Here is a 12890-nt window from a genome sequence, read left to right on the forward strand (position 1 = left end):
TCAACTGCATCTGCTATATGTTTGTCCATCTCTCCAGTCTGTCTATGTTCTTCTGAAATCTATTACTGTGGACCATTCCACCTTAAAATTGGCAATGATTGTGAAACAATGTTGGATACTTAAACTCTACCTTCTAGAATTATACAACTTTTCAAAATTTTAAAAAAGTAGAACAAAAATTGCAATGTTTCCAAGATAGTCTCACTTTTTTAGGTATTCATTCACGAATGTGAGCATCATTGGACAGGTTAGCATTTACTGTCAATCCACTAGGGGAGCTAAAAGTCAATCACCTTGCTGTGGGTCTGAAGCAAAATTCACAAAGCTCTAACAATGCATAACGTAACCTCTGGCAAGGTGGAAGAAGACAGGAAAGTTTAAAAAGGAGAATTTTAAAAGTCTTGCAGTTAAGATGACAACATATATTGAATTTAAAGTTAGCTGCAAGCTAATCTGAATCATCAGAGTAAGATCAAAGTGAAGGCAAACATGGACAGAGACAGACTAATCCATTGGCAGGTAAGGAATGTAATTGGAAGCTTGCTGACAGATTTTACCTTTTGCTGATCCGATACTCCACTGCAGCCTGGTTCTCTCCAGAGGCCACCACTGATCTCTGCAACTGTTGACCCAAGGGAAAAGTGTCAGTGCACTTCAGATCACTCAGCCAGCAATCAATCCTATATAAAAACCAAAAGAACTGCGAATGTTGTAAATCAGAAATTAAAATCGTAATTACTGCAAGAGCTCAGCAGCATCTGTGGAGAGAAATCAGAGTTGACGTTTCAGGTCCAGTGACCCTTCCTAGAATCAAAATCCGATGCTGAATTATCTTAAATGTTTGCCAGTCATGGTCTCATTAAACAATCACAGGTGCAAAGTTTTAAAACCTCTTTGTTTAAAAAGATAGTCTGCTTCAAAGATTTTCATTTCTCAGCTTTGAGGAGAAAACAGATGACAGTTCAGTTTGGATATTGGTTAACTCTTTCACAGTAAATGCACAATAAACTCAATGTTAGAGCAGGGTGTAATAGTTGGATAATAACAATGGCTTACATTTAAATGGGGGTTGTAGTCAGGCTAGCCAAACCCAAAAAGCCAGAAAGAGTCACTTGGATAACCAGGTGCCAAGGCAGGTTGTTTAAAAGGTTCAGGAAGGAGAAAGTGAGGATGCTGATGCTGGAGATCAGAGTCAAGAGTGTGGTGCTGGAAAAGCACAGCAGGTCAGGCAGCATCTGAGGAGCAGGAGAATCGACATTTTGGGTAAGAGCCCTTCATCATCAGGATACTCTTGATTGTTTAAAAGGTTCACCTCAGTTCTACTGGATTTAACTCGGTAACAATAAAAACAGTACGGTTCTCTAGCACCTCACCCCAAACATGCTCTCACCTCCCAAACTCTCCCACCCATCCCCTATGGCTCCTCAGATCCTCCATCCTAAGCTTCTATACCTATTCACTGACTATATAGTAACATGAAACTCTATAGTAACATTTTAAAAACTTTAAAAGAGGCCATTGATTGATAACTTGCCACTTAAAAATACATTTTTCCCTCCGGGTCAGTTGAGTGTCAGCCATCCAGAGAGAGCCAAGAATATATAATGGAGCTTGTCTGAGAGCCCAGACATCGATTAATCTGTTAAAACAGTTGAACCCCAGGGAAAAACTGTGTGATTGACAACTCTGGCTCTCTGTTCTATGTCACCAATTGCACAATATTTGTTTACACAAGCTAGAGAAGTTTTGAGTGCTTATAGTTTCTACTCTTGATACTTTCAGGGATCAGAATTACAGGGCAGTCTAACTCCATGAAAATTATGGAGGACAAGGACATGCTTCTCCTCAGTTTGGAGACTGTCAGGAGTAGGCACTTGTAGCAGGTTACAATGGTGAAAATCGGAAACTCTTGGAATGGAGTTAAAAAATCTCGGAATCAGGTACCGGCCATGAGTTTCATCTGTCTGTGGAGTTTCCTTGACTCCATTAATCCTCCTAGTGCTCAGTTATCAGAGATTCCTGGCCAGAATGTTTTTGAACAAACAGAGAAAATGCTGGAGAAACTCAATAGCTCTGGGAGCTTCAGTGGGAGAGAAATAAAATTGATGAAAATGAGTCATACCACCCTCGAAATGTTAATGCTCTTTCTTTCTCCACATCTTCAAATTTCCAGCATCTGCAGTATTTTCCCTTTACATTTTCGAACAATCGGCTTTCCTCTTAATGTAATATATCTGATTGGGCGCTGTCGCCTTTCCTTGCCACAGTGTTGCTTTAGTAATGAATCATGACGGAAGTGGGGGAAACACATTTGTTCTGGAAACTTAGTTTCATGAAGCAATTTGATTGTCTTAAATAAAATTGCTGGTATCACATCTATGCAGCAATGACAACGTTTTCTCTCAATCTGCAGGTGTGCCAGACTTCCTGCCACCTATAACCCAAATAAATTGTACCACATGGTTAATGGGTTCTAATTATTGTGTAGGAACATGCAAGAACAATGGAGTCAAGTGATTTTTTTAAAAATCATTTGTGGGATGTGAGCATCACTGGTTAGGCGAGCATTTATTGCCTATCCCAATTTGCTCAGAGGTAGGTTAGGACTCAACCACATTACTGTGGGTGTGGAATTACATGTAGACTAGACCAGAGATAAATGGTAGTTTCCTTCCCTGAAAGACATTAGTGAAACATGGAGTCATGGTCATCATTAGATGCTTAATTCCAGATTATTTTGTATTGAATCAAAATTCCACCATCGGCCAAGGCAGGATTTGAACCTGGGTCCTCAGAACATTATCAGGGTCTCAAGATTAACAATCTATTGATAATACCACTAAGCCATCTCCCCTGCCCTGTTATATGTGGTAGGCTGATATGAGAAAGTAGTTTTAGGCAAAATTGGTGGGATGTGTGAATGGGGGATTGTCTTTGAAACTGAATTTAGGCAAAGCTCACAGATAGACCAGTTTCACAAAGCAATTTGAATGTCTCAAGATAAAATTGAAGCAACATGGCTAAAAGCAGCAGCATGTCTTGTCTCATGGCTGTTCAACAATATGGTCAATAATGTTGGAACATGGACTTAGCCAGGTCTACGGGTTTCAGTGAAGGATAGTGGGTGTACATCTTCACATGTGATGTACCATGAAGACTAGAGCTTCATACCTGGTCACAGATGCAAGAACTGAAAATGTATTGCTGGAAAAGCGCAGCAGGTCAGGCAGCATCCAAGGAACAGGAAATTCGACATTTCGGGCATAAGCCCTTCATCAGGATTGAGGAAGAGATTCCTCATTCCTGACGAAGAGCTTATGCCCGAAACGTCGAATTTCCTGTTCCTTGGATGCTGCCTGACCTGCTGCGCTTTTCCAGCAACACATTTTCAGCTCTGGTCTCCAGCATCTGCAGACCTCACTTTCTCCTCACAGATGCAAGAATGCCACTTTTGTAAAATATTGAAAAGATATTGGTACCAAGGAACTGTAACATACTGTGAACCATTAGCCTCAATAGGAGAAGAATAAGGGAAAAAAATTGAAGCAGTGAATAGTTTGCACTGGTGATTGTGTCTTCAGCTTTTTTGACACTCTTCTGAATCCAGAAGCAAATGCCTAATGGAAGACCATTAAGATTAGGTTATGAGTACCTTTGCCAAATTTCAGTACAGTTTGCATCACACCTTCCCAAATATTACTGCACTCAATCACAGAGCTGAACTGAATCAGGGGAACTACAATTAACATTAAAATCTATGGCTTATTGCAGAAGGGAAACAATTGGAAAGACTGTGCTTCGTCATATTCTAGAGGCATTCGGTTAAAGATTTGGAGGTGGAACATCTCAGGGTAATCTCTTGGCCAAAATGAAAGTCAGTCATTTGGATACAACGTTCACCCAGGAGCTGCACCTTCACAAAAATTAGTTCCTCCAGGAGAAGGTGGGGGATATTAGAAAGAAACCCAAACAGGTTCCAGATAATTAACTAAATGAGAGTTTTGTACTATAATGTGATGATGCCATGATGGAATCATCCCAGAATTTGCCTCCTGCAGGAATGTGCACAATATTCAGGAAAGATTATCTTTTTGGCTGGAGTTCTTCCTTTATGAGCAAGACAATCAGGCCTTATCTTCTATTGGATTTTCAACCCAAAGTTACATTCATGCCAGACAAGTGTGAGGCAATAACCATCTCAAAATCATCTTCCCTTGATATTTAATGGCTTTACCATTATTGAATCCATAACTATCAACTTTCTAGGGATTATCACTGACCAGAAATATAACTGGACAAGCCATGTAAGTGTTGTGATTACACAAGCAGCTCCAGCGCTGGGAGTTCTCTGGGTGAGTAACCCACTAACTGACACCTCAAAACCTAATCACCATCTATAAAGGCATAAGTTAGGAATGTGATGGAATATTCCCCACTTGCCTGGATGAATGCAGCTTTAACAACACTCAAGAAGTTCAGCACTGTCCAGGGAAATCCAGCTTGCCTGATCTGCACCTCATCCATCACCAGTGTACAGCCACTGCAGGGTTCCCCAACTTTCTACAGCTCCTTTGACAGCAACTTGCAAAGTTTTGATCTCTACTACCCTAGAAAGACAAGGGTAGCAGATGCATGGGTACATGAAGATGTTGATCTCCAAGTCCTGACTTAAAACTAAATCATTGTTCCTTCACCGTCATTGGGTCAATCCTGGAACTCTCTTCCTAACAGCATGTGGCTGTCCATATAAACATGGAATGAGCAGTTCACGAAGACAGCTTACCACTTCCTTCTCAAGGGCTTTAAGAAATGCACAACAATCCAGGCTGTGCAGAGATGCTCACTTCAGATAAACAAGTAGTAAAAAACAATCCCATTTTCCTGTTTTAGAATTCATTCCATGTACAAGATGAACAGCTGCCATTAATGGGCTCAGTCTGGAAGGAGATTATGCCACCACAAAGTTGTTTCCCTACATTAAACAGCCTCAAGGCCTTTACTGCTATTTCCTCAGGTTTACAGTCATCTTCCTAGTGGTTGTAAAAGCAAAATACTGCAAGTGCTGAAACAAATTTAACAAATGCTAGAGAAACTCAGCAGGTCTGGCAATCTCTGTAGAAAGAGACAGAGTTAATGCTTCGAGGTCAATATGACTCTTCTGCCAGAATTGTTGAGTTTCTCCAGCATTTTCTGTGTTTGTTCCTAATGGCAATCCTGGGAAACAGTTCCATTAATGAAAGATGTAAAATCCTCTGGGACCTATCACCATCTTTTAGTGTTGACTAAATGTATCCCCAACATGACCCTGTTTTTGTGCTTGAAAAGTAGCCTCACAGTCAGGGTGCAATGTAGGTGGATGGCACCGTTCAAGGCAGGGAGAGCTGTCAGAGCAGGGGGAGAGCAACCAGCAATGCAAGAAATCATTAACAAATCCAAAGGCACAGTAGGCTCAGTGGTTAGCACTGCTGCCTCACAGTGCAGGGAGCTAGGTTTGATTCCAGCCATGGGCAATTGTCTATATGGAGTTTGCACATTCTCCCTATGCCTGTGTGGGTTTCCTCCCACAGCCCAAAGATATGCAGATTAGATGGATTGACCATGCTAAATTGCCCATAGTGTTCAGGCATATGCAGGCTAGGTGGATTAGTCAAGGAAAATGCAAGGATAGTGTAAGAGGTAAATATAGGTGGGATGCTCTTCAAGGATTGGTGTGGACCTGATGGACTGAATGGCCTGCTTTTGCACTGTAGGGATTCTATGAAAGGGATTTGAATAGTGTGCTAATTCTACCACACCATGGGTCATCCTGGGTGATTTCTTGAAATGAGAAAAGATATTTCACTGCTTGCTTAATGGGTTCCAAATATCAAGCTAGAGTGAACACACAAAATCAATCTGGAAATAATGATTCACGAAAAAAAAGTTCATCCCAGTCACACATTTTCCTTTAGTTCCAATACACAATTGTGCATCAAACACAATTGTGCAATTTTGATGCTGTTTAAGATAAATTAAGCCAATTATTTGTAATACATGGGTATAAGTTGTTGAAGTCAAGTTCTTATATATTATAAGAAATCTTACTGCAACTGTACAATGTGCTGGTGAGATCACATCTGAAGTACTGAGAGCAGTTTTGGTCCCCTTATTTAAAGAAAAATATTATTTCATTGGAGTTCAGAGAAGGTACATTAGGATGATCCCTGGTATGGAGGGAAGGCTAAACACGTTGGGACTCTACTCACTGGAGTTTAGAAGAATGAGAGGTGATCTCATTGAAACATATTTTCTTTAGGGGCTTGTCAGAGTAGATGCTGAGACGATGTTTCCCCTCATGGGAGAGTCTAGGACCAGAGAGTATAGTCTCAGAATAAAAGGAAATCAATTTAAGGCTGAGATGAGATGAAATTGCTTCTTTCAGTGAGTTGTGAGTCTTTGAAACTCCTTGCCACACAGCTGTGGGAGTAGAGTCCTTGTGTATATTTGAGACTGAAAATGTGTTGCTGGTTAAAGCACAGCAGGTCAGGCAGCATCCAAGGAACAGGAAATTCGACGTTTCGGGCAAAAGCCCTTCATCAGGAATGAGGAAAATGTGTCCAGCAGGCTAAGATAAAAAGTAGGGAGGAGGGACTTGGGGGAGGGGCGATGGAGATGTGATAGGTGGAAGGAGGTCAAGGTGAGGGTGATAGGCCGGAGTGGGGTGGGGGCGGAGAGGTCAGGAAGAAAATTGCAGGTTAGGAGGGCGGTGCTGAGTTTGAGACTGAGATAGATTCTTGATCAGTAGGAGAACCAAGGGTTATGAAGAAACACAAGGAAGTGGATGTGAGGAATGCTGGATCAGCCATGATCCTATTGAATGGCAGAGAAAACTCAAAGGGCTGCCTGCCCTGCTCCTGTTCCTATCTTTTATGGTCTTTATGAATTATGCATTCTAGGAATTGTTCTACTAAATGAATAGGCATTCATCCAGAACAATCCTTCCATTCATATGAGGAAACGGTTATCACTATAACTGCTAATCCTGTTTCTATATACCTCAACCCCACATCCTTTATCCACCTATTCAATCTAATCTCGAATGTGAACATAGGCTAAGCTTCAATCACTTAACCTGGAAATGTAATTCCACATCCTTACAACTTCGAATATATAAAGCAAGAGTTGCTTTCCCAGCAAATGCAAAATATGATTTGAATTGCAAGTTGTGAAAATTGAACTGTTGTTTGTGTGTCAATTATTGGGCTTTCATTAAGAACAATTTATCAAATCTTACTCCTACACTGCCAGTGTGTGTCAGCCTTCCAGTTCATAAGGGGGTGACTTGCACCTTGTTGGTCAACCCTGTATAAAGCATCAGCTGATGTGGTTGAGAATCTCCACTCAAGCAGAGCAGGCTCTGCCACATTTGCTGCAAAGAAATAACTGGGATGAGAAGCTGCATGTTTTGCTGGCCTGCTTTCTCTCTCTCAGTCTCACTCTTGGGTAGCTGACCTTTGTGATTCTGATCACCTCTTCCAATGCCCCTCCAAACAGCAATTGCCTCCCAGTTGTCAGTACTAATGTCCATCAACTTCATATCTCACTTCCAGGTGTCCTTATTTTGGAGGTATGGAGACCAGGAGGTCGTAATCCAGTGGGCAGTTCTCTGTACTGGACGTCTTTGGGTCTACTGCAGAATGTGGCTGAACCAGTACAGCCACCATTAACTAAAGAATGAGAGTATGTTAATGGAATTAGCACACTCCAGGACCTCTAAGTTGGTCACTTTGTCCTGTTAAGATATGATGAGGATACAGCTAAGATAGGTCGCTCACCATCCTGACTTGGAAATATATTACAGTTCCTTCAGTATCATTGGGTCAAAATCCTGGAACTGCCTCCCTAATAGCATTCAGGATCTACCTACAACAAATGGACTGCAACAGTAAAGAAAGCAGCTCATCACCATCTTATCAAGGGCAATTAGCAATAGACAATAAATGCTGGCCCAACCAATATCTCTCACATCCCCTGAATGAGTAAATACAACCTGAGATAACTTGACAGAGGCCGGTATCCTGTCACCAAATCACCTTTATCTACATGTGGAGAGTCCTTGGCATTGATCCAGTTCCTTCTGAGCCAGCTCTCAGTGAACAGAATCTCTGACACTCCTGTTTAGCCTGTGCTCCCTGATTGGACCAGGTTAACAGCCCCAATCAGGGAACTCATATTCAATGATGTCCACCTGACTGACCTCATTACAATCATTGCACAACCCTTCTGAAATCTCAGCTCTCCTCCAATTCTGACCTCTTGTACATCTATGATTTTAATCACTTGACCATTGTTAGCTGGACGAAAATGTGGACTGCAGATGCTGGAAATTATTTCTCAAGATTAGAGTGGTGCTGTAAAAGCACAACAGGTCAGGCGGCATCCAAGGAGCAGGAAAATCGATGTTTCGGGAAAAAGTTCTTTATCAAGAATGAGAGGAATGATGAAGCACTTTTGCCCGAAACGTTGATTTTCCTGCTCCTCGGATGCTGCCTGACCTGCTGTGCTTTTCCAGCACCACTCTAATCATTGTTAGCTACCTGTCAGATTTTGTTCCTTAATACTGTTATGAACTGCTTTGGCACATTTAAGACATTAAATATTAAATATTAAGCACATTAAACATCTAATATAAATATATAAAAATAAGTACATGGTTGTTGTGGCTATCACTTTAAAGCAACGAGGCTGGGAACTACACTCCCATAGTGTAGTTACTTCCATACAAAGGCATCAGCTTGCTTTAGGAGATTTCTGGTCTTTGGCAGCTTTTGAATCATGTCAGTCCAGACAGGATTTACCACAGCCTCGCAATTGAAGCTAAAATCCAAGGGAGTGGCTAAACAGACCAGGCTGGGGAATACCAGTTGCATTAGAGTATGTTTGTATTAGAGTATTTTTAATTTCCAAGATGCCTGTACGTTTTTAACTAGAATCAGTGCAGAGATACAGAGACAATTTTTATAGTTAATGAACACATCAAATTTCAAACAATTGGTATTCAAAAAGGTTTTGTTCCATCTTGGTTGTGTGTGCCAGTGGCAAAGATACTTGCTTTGGCTGTTTTTAAAGAAATGAATTTCAATGCTATTGCAACAAGTTTTCATTGAATCACAACTCTGCTCCCCATCATCTATCTTGGAACAATCCACAAACCCCTCTAAGCCAAGAGGAATAAGCAACTCGGCTTTGCAGTAGACTAGGAATTCACCACTAATAATATTATTCGGTGTTTCTCAAAATATCATTGGTAATGAACAGGAGTATGAGGGAAACGAAAGCTGAAATATAAATATTCCCTCCAGCTGCAACATGTTATGAACAGGAGCTTGCAGTCAGCTGAACATGACTGAGAGAACAATAAGCTCACAATGCACAACAATCTGCACTTAGGCAAGATGAATAAGGTTAAGGTATGTTCAAATATGGAGTTACTTCTTTTTCCCTTCCCTATGGTAAAAGAGCTTGCCATAAAAGGATTTTACTTTGGGATTGATAAATGAAACAGAAAAAAATTACGTACTTCTGTCAATCCCAGGCAGAATTTGCTGCCTCCCTGTTTGAATCTACATAAATCTTTACCTTGATGACTTGTACATTTACATAATGTTTAAAATGGATGTTTGGAATGAGAAATAAAGGGCACGCTGTGAATCCTAAATTGAAGAATATTGTTGGAGTAGAGAATAAAAAGAATTTTATTCTTCTGTACTCATCCATCCAGAGAGAAAGGCAAATGTTAATGCTGCAAATTTGCCACGAAAGACCAAGGATTCTAAATACTCAATATCTGTAAAGTGGAAAGACAGATCTGTATTTCAGATGCAAGACATTTCTTCCAATTCCTGATATATTCCTTTTCTGTCATTCTTAACTAGACAGGAGAAGAAAGGTGAGCAGCGAATTGTGCATCCTGCTCCCTCCACGTGCCACTCTAATTTCTCACCTTGAACAGTGTTAGGTGTATAATATGTTGCAGAGTATTTCCTTCTCCATACTTGAGCTGGACAGCCTGGCCACCCCACTCAGTGCACTAGGAAGCTCCCTGTTCATTTCAATGGGAAACTGGCCGGGGTCCAGAGAGGACACATGCATCATGTAAGTTACGCCACTAATGCGGCCAAGAGGAAATTCCACCTCAATGAGAGTGTTTATAAAATTACCTCCATAAATATGAAGTACTTCGAGAGGTTAGTCATGGCTCACATCAACTCCAGCCTACCAGATTGTAGACACCATCTCTCTGGCCCTACACTCATCTCTGGAACATCTGGATAACAGGAATACTTACATCAGGCCTCTTGCTAATTGACTACAGCCCTGCCTTTAACACCATACTTCCAAACAAACTCACCTTCAAACTCAAAGACGTAGGTCACAGCTCTCCCCTCTGAAACTAGTTCCTTGACTTCCTGACCCATAGACCACAATTAGTAAGAATAGGTGACAACACCTCCTCCAACACAATCCTCAAAACCAATGTCCCGCAAAGATGAATAGTCAGTCCCTTGATGTACTCCTCATGCACTCATGCCAAATTCCACCCCAAATTCTTTGACAGGTTTGTTGATGACACCACCATCGTAGTCTGGATCTCAAACAACAAGACAGAATAAGAAAGAGATTGAGTACTTAGCAGCATGGTGTAAAGACACAATCTCTCCATCGACGTCAGCAAAGCGAAGGAACTGGTCATTGACTTCAGGAAGCGGAGTGGAAGACACACCCAAGTCTGCATCAATCGTATTGAGGTGGAGATGGAGAGCATCAAGTTCCTGGGAGTGATGATCACCAACGATTTGTCCTAATCCACCTACATCGATGAGGCGGTCAAGAAAGCACAACAATGTCTCTACTTTCTCAGCAGTGTAAGGAAATTCAGCATGTCCACAAAGACTCTTATCAGTTTATATACCCTCTTCCACTGGTCAGAAGATATAAAAATTTGAACATACATTCAAACAGATCCAAGAACAGCTTCCTCCCCTCTGTTTTTACACTTTTGAATGGACCTCTCAAATGTTAATGTTGATCTGCCTCTCTGCACATTCTCTGTAACTGTAACACAGTATTCTGTGCTCTGTGCTACTACACTGATGCACTTTGTATGGTATGTTCTGCTTGTACAGCACACAAAACAAAACTTTTCACTGTATCTTGATACGTGTTACAACAATAAATCAAATCATTCAGAATCTTCAAAATTCTTAAAACATCAAGTCTTGAAGAATCTTACAGAAGGTTCTTCAACAAACTTTGGATTTTCTGAAGCTTTTCTTTCCAGAAGATCAAGAAGCTTGCCACCAAATCTTCTTGATATCATCTGACAAAAAGATGCACAAACAATGATTCTTCAAAGATGCATCTACTTGAAAGGGTTCTTATATCACAGTGGCAGTGTCCCTACCTCTGAAACAGGTGGCCTAGCTTCCAATCCCAACTAATCCAGAGGTGCCTCATAACAGGTCTGAACAGGTTGATGAAAATAGCTAGACTACAATGTGATAACGGTCAATTAATGTGATTTGCTTGGTGCGTGGCAGTGGTCGTACCTTTGACCCAGGAGGCCTGAGTCAAGTCTCCACAGCTCCATGTCATAGTATCTCACAATAGGCTGATTTGAAAACATCAAGAGCTGCTTTCTCATCAGGGTTTGGAGATCTAGTGACAATCCCTGGTGAAGACCCTGCTGCACTCCTGCGTCTGGTCTGTGCTGTCCAGGGGGATGCCTGCTTACCTGGTAATTTTATTGGACCTCCAAAGACAACACAGGTATCCCAGGACCCTGTTTGTCACAGTTAAATTCTGTCTTTTTCTAGATAGAAATCCTGCTCTTGTGTCTCAGGTGGGCTCAGATCTTTTTTTGGAGGTGGTGGGTGTGGGTGTGGATAAGGGAGGTTTGTTCTGGGATGATCCCCATTACGGATGGACTGTGTTTATGAGCAAAGGTTGGGACTCTACTCAAATGAGAGGTTATCTCATTGAAACACACAGGATTCTTAAAGGGCTTGACAGGATAAATGCTGAGAGGATGTTTCCTCTTGGGAGAGTCTCAGACCAGAGAGAATAATCTCAGAATATGGAATGCCAAATTAAAACTGAGATAAAGAAGAATTTCCTCTGTCAGAGGGTTGTGAATCTTTGGAAAACCTTATCACAAAGACTGAGGTAACTATTTTCTTGATCAGTAGGAGAATTGAGGGTAATAATGAAAGGCCTGGAGACTGAACATGAGAAATGTTGAATCAGCCATGATCCTATTGAATAGAGGAGCTGACCTGAGGGGCTGAATGGTCTACTCCTGTTGCTATTTCGTATGGTCTTGTGGTCTTTTGATCTGTGGATTGTGCTGAATTTTAAAGATGGCTTACTTCCACCCTCGGCAGCTGTCAATGTGTTCCTCTACACTGCTAGTCAGTTTGCAGGGAGATTCACACTCGATATATACATTTCACAACCACACTTCGAATGCCAGGTGGTTTGAGAATGCCAGGAATGTTTGAGAAGCTTTACTAAAACATTTCCATGGATCATGCAGTTGGACCAATTAGATTGCTCTTTCCAGGTGTGGGCACAGGCACAGTACTCAAAGGGCCTCCACAGTGCTACATGATTTTATTTTATTGACCAGGATCAAGAAAGTAGGAAAACACTTATTAGAGATCAATGCAGTGATGAACTGTTGGAAAACAAAAGAGCAGCAGTTCGGTCTAACATCAGTTCTAATAACTTGAGTAATGTAGCCCTTCATCTGATGAAGTTGCTTGTGTACACCCACTTTCATGTGTCCCCTGTTTACAGATGCTGGTGTTCTTATTGTACCTTTACACTCCTTCCTGCTTTGCCCATACTGA

At 41.3% G+C, this 12890-nt stretch overlaps 1 protein-coding gene across 2 annotated transcripts in view; it reads right to left on the bottom strand.

Annotated features, from left to right (window-relative positions):
* p4ha3 (prolyl 4-hydroxylase, alpha polypeptide III) overlaps positions 1-12890 on the bottom strand; it is an 84799-nt gene that overhangs the window by 24157 nt on the left and 47752 nt on the right. For both annotated transcript variants that reach the window (XM_060826821.1, XM_060826820.1), the window contains exon 8: positions 558-622. In XM_060826821.1, the coding sequence (XP_060682804.1) occupies positions 558-622 (65 nt within the window). The remainder of the gene's footprint in view (positions 1-557; positions 623-12890) is intronic.

This window comes from Hemiscyllium ocellatum, chromosome 6 (assembly GCF_020745735.1).
Source record: "Hemiscyllium ocellatum isolate sHemOce1 chromosome 6, sHemOce1.pat.X.cur, whole genome shotgun sequence".
Classification (NCBI taxonomy): Eukaryota; Metazoa; Chordata; class Chondrichthyes; order Orectolobiformes; family Hemiscylliidae; genus Hemiscyllium; species Hemiscyllium ocellatum.